The 25,530-nt window shown below is 36.5% G+C and overlaps 1 protein-coding gene across 1 annotated transcript; it reads left to right on the forward strand.

Annotated features, from left to right (window-relative positions):
* The first annotated feature begins 1,551 nt into the window (after window positions 1-1,551).
* On the forward strand, window positions 1,552-15,762 carry LOC128558402 (uncharacterized). The gene is made up of 3 exons (XM_053547401.1): window positions 1,552-1,712; window positions 11,582-11,702; window positions 15,398-15,762. The coding sequence occupies exons 1-3, from the start codon at window positions 1,710-1,712 to the stop codon at window positions 15,706-15,708; spliced, it is 435 nt and encodes a 144-aa protein (XP_053403376.1). The 5' UTR covers window positions 1,552-1,709; the 3' UTR covers window positions 15,709-15,762.
* The last annotated feature ends 9,768 nt before the right edge of the window (window positions 15,763-25,530 follow it).

The following is a 25,530-nucleotide window of genomic DNA, read 5'->3' on the forward strand; positions in this document are numbered from 1 at the left end:
ACTTTAGTGTACTCACTTTTAATGGATTTTTGAGAGAAATTATTTTTTGCCTAAAATGTGTGGTTTAGTCCTTTTGAAGCTATCTGTGTTATGCAATTCCTGTAGCTACAGAAATAAAGGAGCATAGATGTCATTGTGAATAAACTATTTAGTAAGTATTAAACAAAACATCAGGCATCAGATAAGATTATTAGAGTTTTAAGATACAGTAAGATAGCTGTTTTGTTAGAAAGTAAGTAAATAAAAGTGAGTTATTGTGACATGTCCATAAGTTATTTCAAACAACTGTACATGGAAAACCGTTTCTGATCAATACTGTATAGCAAGTTATTTCTGCGGCCAAAATATTCTGCGTTTTGTTTCCAAAAATTTTCATGAATAAATTTTTGCTTGTTTTATTTCTGCTTTTTCACATATTAAAAGGAAGATAAAAATTCTGCGTTTCCTCACGCATAATGCGTTGTCTGAGAATGACTAGAGTGTGAAAAACAATAAACTAATAAAATTAGTTCAGCAGAGTATATGCCATTGCTAGCACGCTCAGATGATGTGTTTGAGGCATATTTGTCCCTAGGTTTAAGGGTCCCTGCAGTTCCAGAAGTTCCCGGGGTGGACAGTGAAGTGATTACATTCCGTAATTTATCATTTACTTCCTGAAGCACACTATCGCCAGTCAAATCCTTTACCAGACCATCATTTTCAGCATTCATCGTAAGATACTCATTCTACCATTTTCAAGTCCAACAAAACTTGTACAAAATACAACTGCAAACTACGGTATATCCGGTATAAAGGTTATATAAAGGTTACTAAAGTATAGGAAGTAATATCTTCACAAGGCACTATTAAAAACAATTTATATGAAATTCACTAAATTTATTTCATACACTTTTTCTGTTGGATTGACAGCACTATATGACTGAGCATCACACTCAATAATATCATTGTCAGTAATTGATAGATGGCGACGGTTATTTTCAATAATTATATATTGTGAATGTCTGATTATATCTGGTAACAAAGCATTGAACAAAAGTTGAGAAAAATGCACATTGTTTTGTGGTTAAATTTTTTGCTTGGTAAATATTTTGCTGGAAATATTTTTGCGATAATACTGAGAGACTGCAGAAACGCAGAAATATTCCACCCGTAGAAATAACCCGCTATACGGTAACTTGAGAACCTTTTGACCTAGAATGTTGAAACTTAATAGGATGATTGGACATGCAGAGTATATGACCCCTATTTATTTTGGGGTCACTTGATCAAAGGTCAAGGTCACAGTAGCCTGAACAGTAACTTGAGAACCACTAGGCCAAGAATGTTGAAACTTAGCAGGATGACTGGACATGCCAAGTAGATGATCCCTATTGCAGCCAACCGTCAGTGTCTCTTTGACTTTCACTTCTGAATCCTTTTGACTTCTTTCCTATAAGACTTGGCATTGGGGGAGACATGCACTTTTTTAAAAAGCATATTCTAGTTATTTATACACTTTAGTAAAGAGGTATGCATGGCCAGTCGGTTGACTTTAAATATTTCTGTAACATTTTATCCCTTTTCCTTAGAACAAAGCAATCAGTGCGAGAACTTTCACCATCAAGGATTCAGTAGCTAGGAGATTATCGGAAGCATCACCAAAACTTGCACAGACTGTAAGAAAACAGAGGTTCTCTCTGACCATCAGTGAATCATTTGCGTTAAATAAAATGGTAAGCTAAACATACTGACTATTTAAAGTATCGCTTTTTAGCTCACCTGTCACAAAGTGACAAGGTGAGCTTTTGTGATCGCGCGGTGTCCGTCGTCCGTCCGTGCGTGCGTCCGTCCGTCCGTAAACTTTTGCTTGTGACCACTCTAGAGGTCACATTTTTCATGGGATCTTTATGAAAGTTGGTCAGAATGTTCATCTTGATGATATCTAGGTCAAGTTCGAAACTGGGTCACGTGCCTTCAAAAACTAGGTCAGTAGGTCTAAAAATAGAAAAACCTTGTGACCTCTCTAGAGGCCATATATTTCACAAGATCTTCATGAAAATTGGTCAGAATGTTCATCTTGATGATATCTAGGTCAAGTTCGAAACTGGTCACGTGCCATCAAAAACTAGGTCAGTAGGTCTAAAAATAGAAAAACCTTGTGACCTCTCTAGAGGCCATATATTTCGAAAGATCTTCATGAAAATTGGTCAGAACGTTCACCTTGATGATATCTAGGTCAAGTTTGAAACTGGGTCACGTGCCATCTAAAACTAGTTCAGTAGGTCAAATAATAGAAAAACCTTGTGACCTCTCTAAAGGCCATATTTTTCATGGGATCTGTATGAAAGTTGGTCTGAATGTTCATCTTGATGATATCTAGGTCAAGTTCGAAACTGGATCACGTGCGGTCAAAAACTAGGTCAGTAGTTCTAAAAATAGAAAAACCTTGTGACCTCTCTAGAGGCCATATATTTCATGAGATCTTCATGAAAATTGGTCAGAATGTTCACCTTGATGATATCTAGGTCAAGTTTGAAAGTGGGTCACGTGCCTTCAAAAACTAGGCCAGTAGGTCAAATAATAGAAAAACCTTTTGACCTCTCTAGAGGCCATAATTTTCATGGGATCTGTATGAAAGTTGGTCTGAATGTTCATCTTGGTGATCTCTAGGTCAAGTTCGAAAGTGGGTCACGTGCCGCCAAAAACTAGGTCAGTAGGTCAAATAATAGAAAAACCTTGTGACCTCTCTAAAGGCCATATTTTTCATGGGATCTTATGAAAATTGGTCTGAATGTTTATCTTGATGATATCTAGGTCAAGTTCGAAACAGGGTTATGTGCGGTCAAAAACTAGGTCAGTAGGTCTAAAAATAGAAAAACCTTGTGACCTCTCTAGAGGCCATACTTGTGAATGGATCTCCATAAAAATTGGTCAGAATGTTCACCTTGATGATATCTAGGTCAAGTTTGAAAGTGGGTCACGTGCCTTACAAAACTAGGTCAGTAGGTCAAATAATAAAAAAACCTTGTGACCTCTCTAGAGGCCATACTTTTCATGGGATCTGTTTGAAAGTTGGTCTGAATGTTCATCTTGATGATTCCTAGGTCAAATTTGAAACTGGGTCAACTGCGGTCAAAAACTAGGTCAGTAGGTCTAAAATTATTAAAATCTTTTGACCTCTCTAGAGGCCATATTTTTTAATGGATCTTCATGAAAATTGATCTGAATTTTCACCTTGATGATATCTAGATAAAGTTCAAAACAGGGTCACGTACCTTCGAAAACTAGGTCAATAGGTCAAATAATAGAAAAACCTTGTGACCTCTCTAGAGACCATATTTTTCAATGGATCTTCATGAAAATTGGTCAGAATTTTTATCTTGATAATATCTAGGTCAAGTTCAAAACTGGGTCACATGAGCTCAAAAACTAGGTCACTATGTCAAATAATAGAAAAAACGACATCCTACTCAAAACTGGGTCATGTGGGAAGAGGTGAGCGATTCAGGACCATCATGGTCCTCTTGTTTTTCAAGCCCGCTTGCGGAACCAAAGAGCTAGTTGTCCAAATGGCTGTTCGGCGTGTGTGCGTCCTGATTTGTTTGTCCGGACCATAACTTTGACATGCATGGAGCAATCTCGTTTATATTTAGCATGAATGTTAACCTCAGTGAGACGGAGTGTCATGCACTAACCGCAGGTTCCTATCTCAAAAGTCAAGGTCACACTTGGAGGTCAAAGGTTGAATTCAATAATGACTTTGTCTGGAGCATTTCTTCTTCCTGCATGGAGGGATTTTGATGTAACTTGGCACAAATGTTCACAACTATGTGACGGATTGTCATGCGCAAGAACCAGGACCCTAGGTCTAAGGTCAAGGTCACACTTCGAGGTCAAAGGTCAGATACAAGAATGACTTTGTCCGGAGCATTTCTTTTTCATGCATGGAGGGATTTTGATGTAACTTGGCACAGTTGTTCACCATCATGAGACAAGAGTGCCATGTGCAAGAACCTAGAATTACTTCCCTTTGTTGTTACTATAAATAGTTTATATTGTAGTTTTTGGCTCGACTTTTCTAAGAAAAAGTAGAAATATTGCACTCGCCCCGGCGTTGGCGTCGCCGTTGGTTAAAGTTTTTTATAAAGTCAAATTTTGACTTTAAACTTAAAATAAGTGTTTACTATCAAAGTCTACACCAGGAGAAACAATCCCCATAACTCTGATTTGAATTTTGATGGAGTTATGCCCCTTTTTAACTAAAAATTTTTGGTTAAAGTTTTTGATAAAGTCGAATATCTCTGTTACTATCGAAGCTATTGACTTGAAACTTAAACTAGTTGTCAACTATCAAAGTCTTCACCAGGAGAGACACTCCCCATAACTCTGATTTGAATTTTGATGGAGTTATGCCCCTTTTTGTCAAGCCCGCTTGCGGAAGCAAAGACATAGTTGTCCAAATGGCTGTTCGGTGTAATGTGCGTGCGTCCGTCCGTCCAGATTTGTTTGTCCGGAACATAATTTTGACATGCATGGAGCAATCTTGTTTATATTTGGCATGAATGTTAACCTCAGTGAGACGGAGTGTCGTGCGCAAACCCCAGGTTCCTATCTCAAAGGTCAAGGTCACACTTACAGGTCAATGGTCAAATTCAAAAATGACTTTGTCCGGAGCATTTCTTCTTCATGCATGGAGGGATTTTGATGTAACTTGGCACAATTGTTCACCATCATGAGACGGAGTGTCATGCGCAAGAAGCAGGTCCCTAGGTCTAAGGTCAAGGTCACACTTAAGAGGTCAAAGGATACACAAATGACAACTTTGTCTGGAGCATTTCTTCTTCATGCATGGAGGGATTTTGATGTAACTAGACACAAATGTTCACCACCATGAGACGGAGTGTCATGCGCAAGAACCAGGTCCCTAGGTCTAAGGTCAAGGTCACACTTAGAGGTAAAAAGTCAGATACAAGAATGACTTTGTCTGGAGCATTTCTTTTTGATGCATATAGGGATTTAGATGTAACTTGGCACAATTGTTCATCATCATGAGACGGAGTATCCTGCGCAAGATCCTACAATTACTTCCCTTTATTGTTACTATAAATAGCCTATATTCGTAACTTTATTATTACTGGTCGTAGGGAAAAATCAAGACCACTCTTCTGTAGTACAACATGCATGTTGCATCCAATTTTCAGGTGTATTTTGACCTATCTCTATGGTGAGGATTTTTGTGTGGACTTAGATTTTTTTTTTTAAGATTTACATCCCTTTGTTGTTACTTTAAATAACTTATATTGTAACTTTTTACAATCTCTTTTTTATTTGGCATATATGTTTGCCTCAATGAGACCAGGAGTGCCATGTGCAACTCCCAGTCCTTTTGACAGCTGGCGGGCTCGACATGTTGCCCGTAGGCATCTACATGTAGTTTTACTTAGAATTTTTGGTTAAAGTTTTTGATAAAGTCAAATATCTCTGTTACTTTCAAAGCTTTTGACTTGAAACTTAAAACAGTTGTTTACTATCAAAGTCTGCACCAGGAAAAATAATCCACATAACTCTGATTTGAATTTTGATGGAGTTATGCCCCTTATTGACGTACAATTTTTGAGTCGGCTAAACGCTGTCAAGCGTTTGACGAGTCCTTGCTATCGCACGATTTCTCATTCTTAAATGGCCTCACAACACAGCGAAATGATGTAGTTCCATTGGATTGTCTCTAATTTCAAAGAGTTCATTGATCGAATGAAGTTCATTTATGTAAATCCTATTTGCTATGACCAATATACGATGTAATCTGTCATATTTATGACTTGTAATTGTGCAATACTCGAATAAAGCCACGTATTTTCTTCCGCGGTAACTCATTAAGCATAAACACGCATAACGATTCTGCGGGATTTGGTAATACATTTGCGCATATGATTATGGTGACGAATTTTATGCCCTTTTGTCACAAAATAGCAAATATGATGTTCACAAATTCAAATAAAAACTGCATATTAACTTATTAGCCAAATTATCCATTTGTTACCCTGTCCGTTTCAAAAAATAATCTTTAAAATCATTGCGCAAATAACAAATTTATTGTGCTGTACATTTTATGAATTGCGCAGACTTAACAAGCTTGCGTAACATCCAGCGAAAGACAAAATATAGTTCCAGAACATACTGCTAGTATTTTATTGAGTGGGTACCTCTGAAAGCATTGGAATGTCTCTTATCAAAGAGTTTACCACATCGATGAAATTAAATTATGACAGCTTCATTTTAATGACCCGAATAAGATATGTGCAGTACGTTAATTCTTCCGCGAGACTTCGCGGATGAATCCTAACTACATTCTGGACACTTCTCGCGAACACGCGTGACCTGTTTATAACAATGCTTCTACGACTTTGCGTGTGGTGAATTTTGCAGTCAGTAAACGGATAAATTATCGAAGAAGAAGCTCTTACTGGTTTGTTTAGTTACTACTGAATTAAAAATGATATTAATTCTTATTTTTCGAGAAATAAACAAATCGGCGAAACATTAAATTGTATTTTCTTGTAGTTTTTGAAATCGAAAGTAGATCGTCTATGTTTGGCTGCTTTGACGAAACGAAACAACTTTTTTATGAAAAGATTTATAAATAAGAGGTAATTTAACCGTAAACTTCAATGTCAGATACTGCCAATTGCTGCTAAATGTCTTCGTATCATCACAATTTGTAAAATATATTGTTGAAACTGGAGAAAAGTGTAATCGAATCCGGATATAATATTTTGGGTAAATATCGAGCTGTGTTATGAAATTTTAACATTCAAGTAACATACATGATAGATATTATTGTAACAGAAAGATTCTAGAATTTATTTTTATTACACCTACATATAATCTATGTCAGACTCGTATTCTAGTCCTGAGGCATGATCTGAAAGTAAAAAGATGATGTGACAGTCATACTTTGGATATTGTAATACTAAGAAGAATCTAGATCGTAACCTTTCTGGAATTTTGACTGGTTGGATAATTTGCTACGATTCAGGTTCGCAAAAAAATGAAACCGTCACCCATTCTGCTTTCATGATGACACATGGCTTGATTTTTGCAGTCAGTAAGCGGATAAATTATCCCGAGAAAGAGCTCTTACTGATTTGTTTAATTACTACTGATTTTTAAAATGATTTTATTTCTTATTTTTCGAGAAATAAACAAATCGGCGAAACATTAAATTGTATTTTCTTGTAGTTTTTGAAATCGAAAGTAGATCGTCTATGTTAGAGTGCTTTGACGAAACGAAACAATTTTTTTTATGAAATGATTTAAATAATTTCACCGTAAACTTCAATGTCAGATACTGCCAATTGCTGCTAAACTGTCTTCATATCATCACAATTTGTAAAACATATTGTTGAAACTGGAGATTTTGGCGGTATAAAAGAAAGTGTAATCATATCCGGATATAATATTTTGGGTAAATATCGAGCTGTGTTATGAAATTTAAACATTAAAGTAACAGACATGATAGATATTATTGTAACAGAAATGATTCTAGAATTTATTTTTATAATACATACATAGAATCAATATCAGACTTATATTCTAGTGCTGAGGCATGACCTGAAAGTAAAAATATGAAGTGACAGTCATTCATACTTTGAATATTGTAATACTAAAAAGAATCTAGGTAATATTTAGATATTGCCACTTGACAGTTTGATACATTTGCCCTTTTACCACCTGCCACAATGCCCATTTCAAAATCTGACTGCAGTTCAAAGCGGGAAGGAACACCCCTCCCCACACCCACCCTGCTACCGACCACGTAAAAATGGCTCAAACATTTTTTCAGCCCAGTCTGGGCCTGTCTGTCTACATGAATCAAAACGGATAATTGAAAGTACATAGACTTGGGGACTACTGACATGGTTTTGAAGGGGTTAACAGGTCTGAAATAGAATAAATGATGGTTTTAACTAAAAAAGAACTGCATTTATTAATATTGGTTATCTTTTCCGAAATTGGTAGCTAGTCCGAGTAACTTCTCTTAGTTTCGAATGCGCAATTTTCCTGTCAGTGTAAACATTCATGACACTATATATTGACACTCAGCAACATTTACATAATATTAAACGCAAAAGTAAGTATACTTTAAATTCACATCCCTTATAATATGATTGAACAATACCTAGCGTGTGACACGGTTATTGCCAGGCCTCTTATCTGTAAAATATCTGAACAGTTCTTTCGTCCATCCGTTACAAATTGTATGTGGCAATCCGCGCTATAAAATTTCAATATATAAATTTTCATCATGTGCGAATATATACCAGCCAATAATTGCCTGTTTTGGTAATGCCGGAGGCAAATGTTTACTGGAAAAATATTTATAGTCATGGGCAGTATCTTAGTGTCACCTGTCAAATTGTAGTTTGTACTTCCAACATTTTTATTTTTGCGAACCACTCTTCAATTTTAGAGAAATATATTGGGTTTAAATACTTGTATAATGTCAATCAAAGTTTTACTAGGCATCGATTGAATGTCCATTTCATTTATTGTAACAAAATCTCTGTTCAGTTGGGGAAAAAATCTAAAACCAAACTGAAACTGGTAGACTATACTACCAGTACATCAATCATTAGCCGACTCTCAGGCCCTTCAGGCCTTTGATTGGTTAATGATTTTAATAAAGTCAAATATCTCAGTTACTACTTGAAACTTTTGACTTGAAACTTAAAATAGTTATTAAATATCAAAGTCTGCACCAGGAGAAACAATCCCCATAACTCTGATTTGAATTTTGATGGAGTTATGCCCCTTTTAAACTTAGAATTTTTTAGTTAAAAGTTTTATGTTTTTTTTACTGGCAAAGCTCTAATTCAGAGTCAAGCACTGCAAAAAGTGGAGCGCGCTGTCTTACGGACAGCACTTGTTTTATTACTGGTCGTAGGGAAAAATCAAGATCACTTCTCTGTAGTACAATATGCATGTTTCATCCAATTTTTAGGTTTTGAATGAGCACAGTGCATCATTAACAATGACTGTAGCTTTCACATAGAGACAAGAAGAGTTTTTGTGATCGCCCTACTCTACCACAAGGAAGAGGAAAAGTTGCTGTATATGACCTAACTTCAGTTGATTTGACACTTAAATCCAATTTTAAGGATGTTAGTTACCTATATGCATTCACATTAATCATAATGTCAGGTGAATGTCAGTTTTTAGAACACTGTAAGAGCATTTTGATAAAAGTCAATAGTTCTCTGTGATAATTTTGGACTTGTTCTGCATTTACTCTGAAAAATTATTTAAATCCTAATTCTGCCTTTTCTTAAAAAACATACAAAACTAGATATTGGTGTGAAATTTTTGATGGTCATTATACTCTGATTTACACTGTAATTCCAAGTTCAGTGTATGTTGCCAATCTGTTACTTGTTACATACAAGATTCTTGACATTTTCCCCCTTTTAATCAGTGTTGATTTAGCATGAGATTTATGTATCTGTTCTGTATTCCATATTCATTTAGATGCCTTTCTTATATGCACCACTTAATGATATTTAATTAATAGTAGTGTTTTTAGCTCACCTGTCACAAAGTGACAAGGTGAGCTTTTGTGATCGCGCGGTGTCCGTCGTCCGTCCGTGCGTGCGTCCGTAAACTTTTGCTTGTGACCACTCTAGAGGTCACATTTTTCATGGGATCTTTATGAAAGTTGGTCAGAATGTTCATCTTGATGATATCTAGGTCAAGTTCGAAACTGGGTCACGTGCCATCAAAAACTAGGTCAGTAGGTCTAAAAATAGAAAAACCTTGTGACCTCTCTAGAGGCCATATATTTCACAAGATCTTCATGAAAATGGTCAGAACATTCACCTTGATGATATCTAGTCAGTTCGAAACTGGGTCCACGTGCCGTCAAAAACTAGGTCAGTAGGTCAAATAATAGAAAAACATTGTGACCTCTCTAAAGGCCATATTTTTCATGGGATATGTATGAAAGTTGGTCTGAATGTTTATCTTGATGATATCTAGGTCAAGTTCGAAACTGGGTCACGTGGCGGTCAAAAACTAGGTCAGTAGTCTAAAATAGAAAAACTTTGTGACCTCTCTAGAGGCCATATATTTCATGAGATCTTCATGAAAATTGGTCAGAATGTTCACCTTGATGATATCTAGGTCAAGTTCGAAAGTGGGTCACGTGCCTTCAAAAACTAGGTCAGTAGGTCAAATAATAGAAAAACCTTGTGACCTCTCTAGAGGCCATATTTTTCATGGGATCTGTATGAAAGTTGGTCTGAATGTTCGTCTTGATGATATATAGGTCAAGTTCGAAAGTGGGTCACGTGCCCTCAACAAAACTAGGTCAGTAGGTCAAATAATGGAAAAACCTTGTGACCTCTCTAAAGGCCATATTTTTTCATGGGATCTGTATGAAAATTGGTCTGAATGTTCATCTTGATGATATCTAGGTCTGTTCGAAACAGGGTCTATGTGCGTCAAAAACTAGGTCAGTAGGTCTAAAAATAGAAAAACCTTGTGACCTCTCTAGAGGCCATACTTGTGAATGGATCTCCATAAAAATTGGTCAGAATGTTCACCTTGATGATATCTAGGTCAAGTTTGAAACTGGGTCACGTGCCGTAAAAAACTAGGTCAGTAGGTCAAATAATCAAAAAACCTTGTGACCTCTCCAGAGGCCATACTTTTCATGGGATCTGTATGAAAGTTGGTCTGAATGTTCATCTTGATGATATATAGGTCAACTTTGAAACTGGGTCAACTGCGGTCAAAAACTAGGTCAGTAGGTCTAAAATTATTAAAATCTTTTGACCTCTCTAGAGGCCATATTTTTCAATGGATCTTCATGAAAATTGATCTGAATGTTCACCTTGATGATATCTAGGTTAGTTTCGAAACTGGGTCACGTGCGGTCAAAAACTAGGCCAGTAGGTATAAAAATAGAAAAACCTTGTGACCTCTGTAGAGGCCACATTTTTCATGAGATCTTCATGAAAATTAGAGAGAATGTTCACCTTGATGATATCTAGGTAAAGGTCAAAACAGGGTCACGTACCTTCGAAAACTAGGTCAATAGGTCAAATAATAGAAAAACCTTGTGACCTCTCTAGAGACCATATTTTTCAATGGATCTTCATGAAAATTGGTCAGAATTTTTATCTTGATAATATCTAGGTCAAGTTCAAAACTGGGTCACATGAGCTGAAAAACTAGGTCACTATGTCAAATAATAGAAAAAACGACGTCATACTCAAAACTGGGTCATGTGGGAAGAGGTGAGCGATTCAGGACCATCATGGTCCTCTTGTTGTTTTTGATAGGTTTATTGCTCTGCTTTAGTCTAATTACTGAACTTAAGTTTATTTCATTTCTATACTTCAGTTTTATTGCTTTTCTTTTATTTCTAAACATTAGTTTTATACTCGTTTTTGTTTTATCCCATCCTTTAACATTTTATACTCTGTAATTATTTACTGGAATAGAATTTAAGGTGACATTAGATGCAAGAAGTGCTGAATAACATGAACTTGTGAAATGATTGAGAAAGGAGAAAATTAAAGTTGTTCATATTGTTGGATTTCAGAAAAGTGGAAATGACGGTAACCATGACAACCAAGAAGATTTTGTAGATGATGTTTTTCAATCACCAGAGGTATTTCACAGACAGAGAATTGATTCACAGACATACTTGGTGAGACAGCGAGGTATACTATGTAATGTTTTCACTGGACATAAAATTTTAATATTTGCAGTTGTACCTGAAATTTATATTACTGTTTCAGCCATAGACATTTTTGAGAGGGGTCTCCATGGCTGAGTGGTTAAGGTCACCAACTTCAAATCACTTGCCCCTTATTGATGTGGTTTCGAGCCTCACTTGGGATGTTGAATTCTCCATGTGAGGAAGAAATCCAGCTTACTTACTGAGGGTTGGTGGTTCTTCTGCCCAGGTGCCCAATATGGCAAGGGTCTTCTGCACCATCAAAGCTGGAAAGTCGCCATTTGACCTATAATTGTGCCAGTGCGACGTTAAATCCAACAAAATAAAAGTATAAAAATTTTGAGAGAACTTAAGTGGCACACATGTTCTTGCATGTTTCCATTAACTTACTGGTCAGATTGTCAACAAATTTTGCTTTAAGTAAAGTCTAAAATAAGATCCTTTAGAAGCATAGAAGACAACTTAGCAAAGTGACTTGGTTTAACCGAGTCTGTTCATGAGAGGTAATGAAATGTTAATGCTATTTGGTTTTTAGCTCACATGTCACAAAGTGACAAGGTGAGCTTTTGTTATCAAGCAGCGTCTATCGTCCGTCAGTGTGTCCATCCGTCCATAAACTTTTGCTTGTAACCACTCTAGAGGTCACATTTTTCATGGGATCTTTATGAAAGTTGGTCAGAATGTTCATCTTGATGATATCTAGGTCAAGTTTGAAACTGGGTCAGGTGCGGTCCAAAACTAGGTCAGTAGGTCTAAAAATAGAAAAACTTTGTGACCTCTCTAGAGGCCATACTTTTCAATGGATCTTCATGAAAGTTAGAATGTTCACCTTGATGATATCTAGGTCAAGTTCGAAACTGGGTCACGTGCCATCAAAACTAGGTCAGTAGGTCAAATAATAAAAAAACCTAGTGACCTCTCTAGAGGCCATATTTTTTATGGGATCTGTATGAAAGTTGGTCTGAATTTTCATCTTGATGATATCTAGGTCAGGTTCATAACTGGGTCACGTGCGTTTCAAAACTAGGTCAGTAGGTCTAAAAATAGAAAAACCTTGTGACCTCTCTAAAGGCCCTACTTTTGAATGGTCCTTCATGAAAGTTAGAATGTTCATCTTGATGATATCTAGGTCAATTTCGAAACTGGGTCACATGCCTTCAAAAACTAGGTCAGTAGGTCAAATAATAAAATAACCTTGTGACCTCTCTAGAGGCCATATTTTTCATGGGATCTTTATGAAAGTTGGTCAGAATGTTCATCTTGATGATATCTAGGTCAAGTTTGAAACTGGGTGACGTGCGGTCCAGAACTAGGTCAGTAGGTCTAAAAATAGAAAAACCTTGTGACCTCTCTAGAGGCCATACTTCTCAATGGATCTTCATGAAAGTTAGTTAGAATGTTCACCTTGATGATAACTGGGTCAAGTGCCATCAAAAACTAGGTCAGTAGGTCAAATAATAAAAAAACCTTGTGACCTCTCTCGAGGCCATATTTTTCATGGGATTTGTATGAAAGTTGGTCTGAATGTTCATCTTGATGATATCTAGGTCATGTTCGAAACTTGGTCACGGGCGATTCAAAACTAGGTCAGTAGGTCTAAAAATAGAAAAACATTGTGACCTCTCTAAAGGCCATACTTTTCAGTGGATCTTCTCTGAAAATTAGTCAGTATGTTCACCTTGATGATATCTAGGTCAAGTTCGAAACTGGGTCAACTGCAGTCAAAAACTAGGTCAGTAGGTCAAATAATAAAAAAACCTTGTGACCTCTCTAGAGGCCATATTTTTCATGGGATCTCTATGAAAGTTGGTCTGAATGTTCATCTTGATGATATCTAGGTCAGGTTTGAAACTGGGTCACGTGCGGTTCAAAACTTTGTCAGTAGGTCTAAAAATAGAAAAACCTTGTGACCTCTCTAGAGGCCATACTTTTCAATGGATCTTCATGAAAATTAGTCAAAATGTTCACCTTGATGATATCTAGGTCAAGTTTGAAACTGGGTCACGTGCTTCAAAAACTAGGTCAATAGGTCAAATAATTAAAAAAACCTTGTGACCTCTGTAGAGGCCATAAATTTCATGAGATCTGTATGAAAGTTGATCTGAATGTTCATCTTGATGATATCCAGGACAAGTTCGAAACTGGGTCAACTGCGGTCAAAAACTAGGTCAGTAGGTCTAGAAATAGAAAAACCTTTTGACCTCTCTAGAGACCATATTTTTTAAATGGATTTTCATGAAAATTGGTCAGAATGTTCACCTTGATGATATCTAGGACAGGTTCGAAACTGGGTCACGTGCAGTCAAAAACTAGGACAGTAGGTATAAAAATAGAAAAACTTTGTGACCTCTCTATAGGCCATATTTTTCACAAGATCTTCATGAAAATTGGTGAGAATGTTCACCTTGATGATGTCTAGATAAAGTTCATAACTGGGTCACGTGCCTTCAAAAACTAGGTCATTAGGTCAAATAATAGAAAAACCTTGTGACCTCTCTAGAGGCCATATTTTTCAATGGATCTTCATGAAAATTGGTCAGAATTTTTATCTTGATGATATCTAGGTCAAGTTCAAAACTGGGTCACATGAGCTCAAAAACTAGGTCACTATGTCATATAATAGAAAAAACGATGTCATACTCGGTTCAAAACTGGGTCATGTGGGGACAGGTGAGCGATTCAGGACCATCATGGTCCTCTTGTTAGATTATTTTTATACGCCTGTCTCCGAAAGAGCAGGGCATATTATGTGAACACCCTTGGTGAGCAGGCGGGCGGTCGGCGTCCAAAAGCATGTTCGCTCTCTAAGTCAAACAGTTTTCATCCGATCTTCACCAAACTTGGTGGCAATGTTTGTGGATATAATATCTCGACCAAGTTCGATAACCAGCAAAATTGTCCAAGGCACTCTTGAGTTATGGCCCAATCTGCAATTTTAGACTTGTCCGCCCTGTGAGTCTTAACAGTTTTCATCTGATCTTCACTAAACTTTGTGACAATGTTTATGGGCATAATATCTCTGCCAAGTTCGATAATCAGCAAAATCCCTCCAGGAAATCTTGAGTTCTGGCCCTTGAATTGTTCGAAAATCTGCAAATTTAGCCTTGTCCACCCGCTAAGTTAAACAGTTTTCATCCGATTTTCACTAAACTTAGTGACAATGTTTGTGGTCATAATATCTCGGCCAAGTTTGATAACCAGCAAAATTACCCGAGGCACTCTTGGATTATGGCCCTTGAATTACTTGAAAAATTGGGAATTTAGCCTTGTCCGCTCTTTAAGTCCAACATTTTTCTTCTGATCTTCCACAAATTTGCAGATAATGTTTGTCGGCATAATATCTCAGCCAAATTTGATAACCAGCCAAACTGCCACAGGCACTCTTGGATTATGGCCCTTGAATTACTCAAAATCTGTGAATTTAGCCTTGTCCGCTCTCTTAAGTCGAACAGTTTTCATCCAATCTTCACCAAACTTGCTGACAATGTTTGTGGGCAAAATATCTAGGCCAGGTTCGATAATCAGCCAACTCGCCCCAGGCACTCTTTGATTATAGCCCTTGAATAAGGCCAAATTAGATGACGGGCGTATTTTGTGACAGTCTGCCACTTGTTTTATTATATTATTTCATTATTGTGCTATTTCATTGTAATGTTAGCATGTTCTATTGTTTTGTAGTGGATAATGATGCAAACAATAACAGTGTCAAGTCGAGCTGCAGCAATGTGGAGAAAGACCAGACAAAAAATTATGTGAACACTACAATGGTACAAGCATTATCTGTATCAAAGTTTAACATTGAACTGACAAAAAACATACTTTATGATGAGATCAGACTGAAAATTGGAAATAAACAATGTGATCATTTGATAAGTCAGGTTAGACAACTTATTGTGGAAGATGGACAAAGTTATCAGTGTTTGAGACATAAATTGATTAAAGAAGAACTTGAGTTGCTCCCCCTGATTTGTATGTATTTAACTGTATAATGAAGTGCATACACATTTTTTTTGTGCTGAAATATTTTTGCTATGACAAACCGTGTCCGAAAATGAACAAATCTTTTGCATAAGCTTCTGATTGTTGTTGTTATAAGTCATATTTTTTATCTGATTTTCCAGAAAAATTTGATATATATGAGCTTGACTGTTGTTTTGTACAAGAAAGTATACATTTTAGTTGTGATCATCCTCCATCAGTCACAGTCTGTCTGTCAGTTGTCCATCTGTCCATCAACAGTATACAAGTACTGCCCTTTTCTAGTAGGAATATGGATACGGTTGCTTAGATAGCACTAGAAGATTGAATTGCTAAAATATTTTCACTTTTTAGAGTACGTATATTAAAATCTTATGTCACTAACTTGCAAAAAATATTCAGGTGAGCGATAATAGTGGCCTTGTGGCTGCTTGTTTAATTTGGCTTACCGGAACCAAAGTTGTAGGTGCTTATGCGGATAATTTATTGTCAAACCCACTTGCGGTGAGCTGGCTATAGTCGTCACTTTTGGCGGGTCGGTTTATGTACGTGCGTCCGTGCATCCGATTTTGTCTGGACCATAACTTTGACATGCATGAACCAATCTTATTTATATTTGGCATGAATGTTAACCTTAACCATGAATGGATTTTGTGATAACTTGGCACAAATGTTCCCCATACTCGGACAAGGTGTCATGCTCGAGACCCAGACCCCTTACTATCTGTAACTTTCTTTATGCATGGGTGTATATTTAAATATTGTGGCATAAATATTACATTACAAGGTAGTGTTTCATGTGCAAAGGTCAAGGTCATAGGCACCCAAGTTAACACTTTTTTTTTTTGTTGGTACATGAAATTACTTCCCTTTTATATGATGTATTACGAGGAGTGTTCGATATGAATTGCTTATTGTCCTCTAGCTCGATATCCACGTGGGGCACGATAAAAACCAATACCTACCTGTATAGGGTTATTCAATACCTACACAACGGTGTATAAATGTACATGTTAGACTAAGTGTAAGACATAAAATTTGCCAGTTGAATACACGCAATCATTGACCACTGTAGTAAAAATGGTTGGTAGAAGGGTCGACAAGAAAGATGAAATATGGGCTTACATCAAAGCTCGCTCAAAACTTGGTTGTTCTTTGAAGCAGCTGATGACTGAACTTTCTACTACTTATGGACCTTCTTGTGTGTCTTATGACACAGTTCGGCGGTGGAAAAAGAAATTTGAGTCGGGTGTAGAGTCCATCAAAAATGCACCGAAATCAGGTAGGCCAAAATCTGCATCTCGTAAAGAAATCGTTTCCAAAATAAAGGAAATCATTGAAGGAGATGCCAGATTTACAGTTTGTGATATTGCACGAAAGGTAGGCATATCACTGTCAACGGTTCACCTTATTTTGAAGAAGCATTTGAAAGTCAGAAAGATTTCTGCTAGATGGGTGACACATCTGTTGACTGATGAGCAAAAGAGGCAACGGGTTAAAGTGGCCAAAAAGCTGCTTTAAATGTTTCCAAAATATGACAAAAAGCAGTTTGCCAATGTCGTCACAGGTGATGAAACCTGGGTCCATTATTTTGAGCCCGTCAGAAAGGTTAGCAATAAGATCTGGGCCACTAAACACAGCAAACGCCCAATAATTGTCAAACCTTCTTTGAGTGCAAAGAAGGTTTTGTATGCAATCTTCTTTTCTGGTGAAGGAGTCGCAATAAAAGTGCCGGTGAAAAAGGGCAAAAGCATCACCGGAAAGTACTACAAAGACGTAGTACTGAAGAAACTAAAAAAGTATTATCAGAAACGACGACCTGCCACTGGTTTTAAACAAGTCCGTCTTCTACATGACAATGCCCCCGCTCATACCTCCGCAATAGTTACGGCGTTTTTGAAGAAAGAAAAAGTAACTGTTTTGCCTCACCCCCCGTATTCCCCAGACCTTGCCCCATGTGATTTCTTTTTGTTTCCGAAATTGAAATCATTCCTTGCTGGGCGGAAATACCAGTCCCGACAGGCACTTGGATCTGCCATTCATCAGTACCTTATTACTGTGCCCAAATCAGCGTACCGTGACGCCTTCAAGAAGTGGATACATCGGCTGAAACTTTGCATTTCTAGCCACGGGGAGTACTTCGAGGGCATGAAATGAGCCCTTTTGGGCTAACTTGAAATTTGAAGTCTCTAGATAGAAATAAGCAATTCATTTCGAACATCCCTCGTACAATACATGTGTATTTATATCAGTTTTCCAATTAATTTGAAAATGAAATTATGTTTAAAGAAATATGATTGGTATTGACAGATCTATTAACAATTGTAGACTTCCAGAGTTTATGGTATATATAGGTAATTACAGAATTATTATGATTTCAACACATTAGGTTGATATGTAGTACAGCTCTGCATTGACCCACACTGGTATTAACTTTCTTTGGCGTGTAATTCAAGAACACATTTCATTAGTACCCTAATATCATGCATTTCATTTGTTTATTATTTGCCTCCCTTTGAGCTGATAAAATATTTCAATATACATGTATTTTTGTCTATTTATTCTTAACCAGTTTGAAAATAATGTCACATTAAGTCTTTAGAATACAGATTTTAACATTTAAAAGCATTCACCATTTATAGATATCCAAACATTTTCAAACTACATGAATTACATGATGATATATTTATGATTTATATACATTGCTAGTATGTTTCCCCCCCCCCCCCCACACACACACACCGCTTTCTTAGAGAAAGATGTTGCATTGTCATGCACTATGTCATGTGATGAATGTCCGTAGGCGGGGGATGGTTGGTAATTCTGTTACAAATTCTTGTTGTTGCTGTCAGAATTGCCCTACCCTTGGCCTGTATCTTTCCATGAGCCACATTTTTGCAATGTCATTAAGCTATAAGAAACTCAATTGGTTCAAAGGATGAATATTTTTACACTGTCTATTTTGAGGCACATTTTAATAGGTTTAGTGAACAAATTTTTATTCTAATTATTATCAGTTATAGACAAAATTGTGTTAACTTTAGGATAAATTCTTGACCTGAAAATTGTTGAAAATTATAATTAACAGATGATGACTGATAAACATTTAAGATACAGACTTAAATACAGGATTTGTCACATGTGTTCTGGAAACAAATATTCACCTAAACTCCAATATTTCACAAGATCATTTCATCTAATCTTTTATTCATTTAAAAAATATCTTATTTGATTTGTTTTTAGCTCACCTGAGCAATGCTCAGGTGAGTTTTTCTGATCACTCGATGTCCGTCGTCTGTCTGTCTGTCTGTCTGTCGTCTGTCAACATTTAGCTTGTGTATGCGATAGAGGCTGTATTTTTCAACTGATCTTCATGAAATTTGGTCAGAATGATAACCTTGATGAAATCTAGGCCGAGTGCGAAAATGGGTCATCTGGGGTCAAAAACTAGGTCAAATCAAAGAAAAACCTTGTGTATGCGATAGAGGCTGTATTTTTCAATTGGTCTTCATGAATTTTGGTCAGAATGATTATCTTGATGAAATCTAGGCCGAGTTCGAAAATGGGTCATCTGGGTTCAAAAACTAGGTCACTAGGTCAAATCAAAGAAAAAATTTGTGTATGCGATAGAGGCTGTATTTTTCAATTAATCTTCATGAATTTTGGTCAGAATGATTATCTTGATGAAATCTAGGCCGAGTTCGAAAATGGGTCATCTGGGGTCAAAAACTAGGTCACAGGGTCAAATCAAAGAAAAACCTTGTGTATGCGGTAGAGGCTGTATTTTTCAATTAATCTTCATGAATTTTGGTCAGAATGAATACCTTGATGAAATCTAGGCCGAGTTTGAAAATGGGTCATCTGGGGTCAAAAACCAGGTCACTAGGTCAAATCAAAGAAAAACCTTGTGTATGCGATAGAGGCTGTATTTTTCAGTTAATCTTCATGAATTTTGGTCAGAATGATTGCCTTGATCAAATATAGGCCAAGTTCGAATGTGGGTCATCTCGGGTCAAAAAGTAGGTCACTAGGTCAAATCAAAGCAAAAGCTTGTATATGCGATAGAGGCTGTATTTTCCAATTGATCTTCCTGAATTTAAGTCAAAATGATAACCTTAAATGAAATCTAGGCCGAGTTTGAAAATGGGTCATCTGGGGTCAAAAATAAGGTCACTAGGTCAAATCAAAGAAAAACATTGTGTATGCAATAGAGGCTATATTTTCCAATTGATCTTCCTGAAATTAAGTCAGAATGATTGCCTTGATGAAATCTAGGTCAAATTTTAATATGGGTCATCTAGGTTCAAAAAGTAGGTCACTAGGATCAAAGAAAAAACGTGTGTATGCGATAGAGGCTGTATTTTTCAATTGATCTTCATGAAATTTGGTCAGAATGATTGCCTTGATAAAATCTACGTTAAGTTTGATTATGGGTCATCTTGGATCAAAAAGTAGGTCACTAGGTCAAATCAAAGAAAACCCTTCTGTATGCAATGGGGCTGTATTTTTCAATTGATCTTCATGAAATTTGGTCAGAATGATTGCCTTGATGAAATCTAGGTCAAGTTCGAATATGGGTCATCTGGGTCAAAAAGTAGGTCACTAGGTCAGATCAAAGAAAAACCTTGTGTATGCGATAGAGGCTAAATTTTTTCAACTGATCTTCATGAAATTTTGTCAGAATGGTTGCCTTGATGAAATCTAGGTCAAGTTCACAGTCTGGGGTCAAAAACTAGGTCACTAGGTCAAATCAAAGAAAAACCTTGTGTATTCGATAGAGGCTGTATTTTTCAATTGATCTTCATGAAATTTGGTTAGAATAATAGCCTTGATGAAATCTAGGTCAAGTTCAAATATGGGTCATCTGGGGTCAAAAACTAGGTCACTAGATCAAATCAAAGAAAATACTTATTTATACTCAAGATTTTTGCTCCAATTTTAATGATAGTTGGTCAGAATTTTTTTTTCCATGAAATCACTAGGTCAAACATGTTTACACTGTTATGGTGTGTTTCTCTGGTGAGCGACCTAGGGCTATCTTGGCCCTCTTGTTTATATTTCCTACAACTGCTATTAAATCAACCTTCAGATATGTGTAGTTATCAAATATCACTTAAAAGCTTGCTAATATTTTTCATTGTTTTCAAAAGGACTTATTTCCGGCATGACTCACTAGACATTGTGATAAATAATTCTGTTTGTTTGATTTATACGACTTTTACGCAGTTTTCAACAACATTAAGAATATGTGTTGTCAGTCAGTTAAGAAATCCAGTGACAGCTGACAGTTTCGGCACATTTTTAAGAGAACATTGCATCGCTAGGGGATTAAACTCGTGACAGATTCATTAGTAGCATTCTTATCCAACAGAGGTTTGTCATAATTAATCCAGAGACCAGGGAATCATATGGTTAACCTCTGGCATGCAAGAATGCATTAGTAGTGGTAATTTTCATCTGAATATGCAGGTCTAGTCACGAGTAGTCCAAAAAGAAGTTGTAATCTTTCTTCCTTTTCTCGTGCCCTTTCTTGATAGCATTGTGTTTCCTTTTACTCTATTACATTTTTAGCTCACCTGAACATTGTTTGGTCATCCAGTGTCGGGTGTCAACATTTTTATTAGCTCATCTGACCCTAGGGCTCAAGTTGAGCTTTTGTGACTGCTTGATATGCGTTGTCTGTCCGTCTTATTAAAAATCTTCTTCAAAACCACTAGGCAGATTTACACCAAAGGAATGATCCTTGGGTGGCCCCCATTCAGAATTCTAGGTGACCCTCTACCAGTCCTATTTCGGTAAAAAACATGGCCACAAGGGGGCTGGCCTTCCCTCAATGGCAATATTGTAAATTTCAAAAATCTTCTTCAAAATCACTGGGCAGATTTACACCAAACTATACAGAAGTGGTCCTTGGGTGCCCCCCTTTCAAAATTGCCCCCAAAAATAAAATCCATTTTGAACTGGCAACCAAAAGGAAAATCTTTAAAAAATTTCTTCTCAGAAACTGTTAATCCAGTTATTTCAAAAATATTGTGTTGATCTACCAAAATTGCTCAAGCCATTCTATTTTGTTAAGCATGGCAGCCAGGGGCTGGGGCTTATTTTCCCCTGTATGACTATATTGTAAGTTTCAAAGTTCTACTTCTCTGAAACCTGAAGACCTAGAGCTTAGACATTTGGTATGTTGCATTGTCTAGTGGTCCTTTAGTAATCTCAATTATGTCCTAGGGTCCATTTAAAGCCCCATCCAGGGTTCACTTAGTTTTTAGCTCGACTTTTCGAAGAAAATGTAGAGCTATTGCACTCGCCCCGGCGTTGGCGTTGGTTAAAGTTTTTGATAAAGTCAAATATCTCTGTTACTATCATAGCTATTGACTTGAAACTTAAAATAGTTATTTACTATCAAAGTCTACACCAGGAGAAACAATCCCCATAACTCTGCTTTGAATTTTGACAGAATTATGCCCCTTTTTAACTTAGATTTTTTTTTAAATTGATAAAGTCAAATATCTCTGTTACTATTAAAGCTTTTTACTTGAAACTCAAAATAGTTGTTTACAATCAAAGTCTACACCAAGAGACACAATTCCCATAACTCTGATTTGAATTTTGACAGAATTATGCCCCTTTTTAACTTAGTATTTTTGGTTAGAGATTTTGATAAAGTCAAATATCTCCTGTTACTATCAAAGCTTTTGACTTGAAACTTAAAATACTTATTAACCATCACAGTCTACACCAGGAGAAACATTATCCCCTGATTTGAATTTTGACAGAATTATGCCCCTTTTTAACTTAGAATTTTTTGTTAAAAGTCAAATATTTCTGTTACTATTAAAGCTTTTGACTTGAAACTCTAAATAGTTATTTACTATCAAAGTGTACACCAGGAGACACAATTCCCATAACTCTGATTATAATTTTGACAGAGTTATGGCCCTTTTTAACTTGGAATTTTTTTACTGGCGAAGCACTAATTCAGAGTCAAGCACTGAGAAAAGTCGAGCGCGCTGTCTTACGGACAGCTCTTGTTATATGAGTTATATAGGAAAAATACTTCAAAAATTATCTGATCATATGTCCTAGACTGTTTAATTATAATTACTAGTACATGATGACCCCAAGTAATTAGGGGTCACTATATTATTTGACTGTGACCTTGACCTAGACCTACTGAACTACTTTCTTGTTTTTTAAGATACAGCCTTGAAATTTGGATGACATATACAGTTTTGCACACGGATCTTAAAACTGACTTTCAGTGATCATAAATATGACCTACTGACCTACTTTCTTAATGTTTTAGAATCAGTTTGACATTTGAAACATGTAGCTCATTACTCAGGTGAGCGATCCAGGGTCATCACGACCCTCTTGTTTAAGCATCTCCTCTGAAACATCAGAATTATACTAAACTTAGCCAGTAGCATCCTGGCATGGACCTCTATCAGGTTTGTTCAATGGTGTATCTTGGCCCCTTTGAAGGGCCACCAGAGCTAAAGATAGAAAAAAATTTTTTAAACAACTCATCTTCATCAAACTTGGTGTGTGGCATTATTATTTTGTTTGCTCCCATTTTTTTCCAGTTGGGGCACTTGGTCACTTTTTGTGGCCGCTACAGCTAAAAATAGAAATACTCTGAAACAACTTTTTCTAATGAATCACAAGATGGAAATTTATTATCCCCCGCCGATGAAATAGGGAGGGGGTTATTGAAATGGCGTTGTCAGTCCGTCCGTGCGTCCGTCCGCAGCCATTTCTCAGTAACTAGTTGGTAGAATTTCATGAAACTTGAAATAAACATGAACCAACATACTGCGATGATGCCCGTCAAGTTTTTATCTGGGTTCACCCCTTATTTCCAGAGTTATGGCCCCTGAAATAGTCAAAAATGCACAAATCCGTCAGTCCCATTTCTCAGTAACTAGCAGGTAGAATTTCATGAAACTTGAAATAAATATGAACCAACATATTGCAATGATGCCCATCAAGTTTTTTTTTTGATTGGTCAATTTCCTTTAAAGGTGGATAATCAGATTTTGGCCATGTAACGGATTTGTTCGAAACTTTAGCATCTGATCATTTGCACTCATTTATGTTCACTTAATACAAATTAGATTTTCACTGGAGGTATTTTTAAAAATTTATTTTCCTATCCTGGTTGCCCAACCAAGATAGAGTTATTTTATCATAAGTATAAATTTGATAAACATACTTTGCCTAAGGAAATGTATAAATATTAGACATATTGTAATATATTTGTAAAATATTTGCATTAAAAATTATGTATTTAGATGGAATTCATTAGAAACGCAAGTTTGAAAAATTATTATTACCTCCCTTTGCCTATCTTGGTTGCGCAACCAAGATAGATTGGAAATAAATGAATTCAGAAGCTACACACAACTTTAAAACTTGCATTTTGGTTCAGATTGTTCAATAGTTGATATGTCTATCAAATGCAAATGTAAAACTAGACATTGCATCGAAATAAAAAGAAATACCCAGCTTTTTATATACTTTCATATTAAAGGGGAGTAATTACAAAATTTTATAAAAATAATAAAATATACATTTCAAATAGGAATCTAACTCTATGTAATCGGTCTTTTTGTTCCTTAAATAATTCTCTACCAGAATATACAAAAGTAAAAAATGTCATTAAATGTTGTTTAAATGTGATTGACCACCTTTAAGAGTTATTGCCCTTGATTTAATAAAAAATCCATGTCTGCGGATTTCTCAATAACAAGCTGGTAGAATTTCATGAAACCTAAAATAAATATGAACCAACATACTTCAGTGATGCTCTTCATTTTTATGCCCCCGAAGGGAGGCATATAGTTTTTGAACCCTCTGTCGGTCTGTCAGTCTGTCCGCAATTTTCGTGTCCGGTCCATATCTTTGTCATCGATGGATGGATTTTCAAATAACTTGGCATGAATGTGTACCACAGTAAGACGACGTGTCGCGCGCAAGACCCAGGTCCGTAGCTCAAAGGTCAAGGTAACACTTAGACGTTAAAGGTCATTTTTCATGATAGTGCATTCATGTCCGGTCCATATCTTTGTCATCCATGGATGGATTTTCAAATAACTTGGCATGAATGTGTACCACAGTAAGACGACGTGTCATGCGCAAGACCCAGGTCCGTAGCTCAAAGGTCAAGGTCACACTTAGACGTTAAAGGTCATTATTCATGATAGTGCATTCGTGTCCGGTCCATATCTTTGTCATCCATGGATGGATTTTCAAATAACTTGGCATGAATGTGTACCACAGTAAGACGACGTGTCATGCGCAAGACCCAGGTCCGTAGCTCAAAGGTCAAGGTCACACTTAGACGTTAAAGGTCATATTTCATGATAGTGCATTGATGGGTGTGTCCGGTCCATATCTTTGTCATTCATGCATGGATTTTAAAATTATTGGGCATGAATGTGTACCACAGTAAGACGACGTGTCGCGCGCAAACGCAAGTCCGTAGGTCAAAGGTCCTAAACTCTAACATCGGCCATAACTATTCATTCAAAGTGCCATCGGGGGCATGTGTCATCCTATGGAGACAGCTGTTGTTTTTTTTTTTAATTGGTCAATTTTCCTTAGAGTTATTGCCCTTTAATTGTTTAAAAATCCACAGATTTGTACATAACAAACCAACCAATTGGTAGAATTTCATTAAACTTCTTTCATTCTTTTCCATGATCATTTGTTATAAACATGTGAAGTTGTGTATCCACACCTGGTCACCACCTTGCCTTAGTCACATCCCCCCCCCCCCCCCCCCCAAAAAAAAAAAATAAATATATATTTTTTTTTTTTCCAAACCTTCC

This window comes from Mercenaria mercenaria, chromosome 7, assembly GCF_021730395.1.
Source record: "Mercenaria mercenaria strain notata chromosome 7, MADL_Memer_1, whole genome shotgun sequence".
NCBI lineage: Eukaryota > Metazoa > Mollusca > Bivalvia > Venerida > Veneridae > Mercenaria > Mercenaria mercenaria.

Excerpts from the sequence above, each read along its gene's own strand:
- LOC128558402 (XM_053547401.1), top strand. Across the intron at positions 11,703-15,397 it reads ATACTTGGTGAGACAGCGAG|TGGATAATGATGCAAACAAT; the intron begins GTATACTATGTA and ends ATTGTTTTGTAG.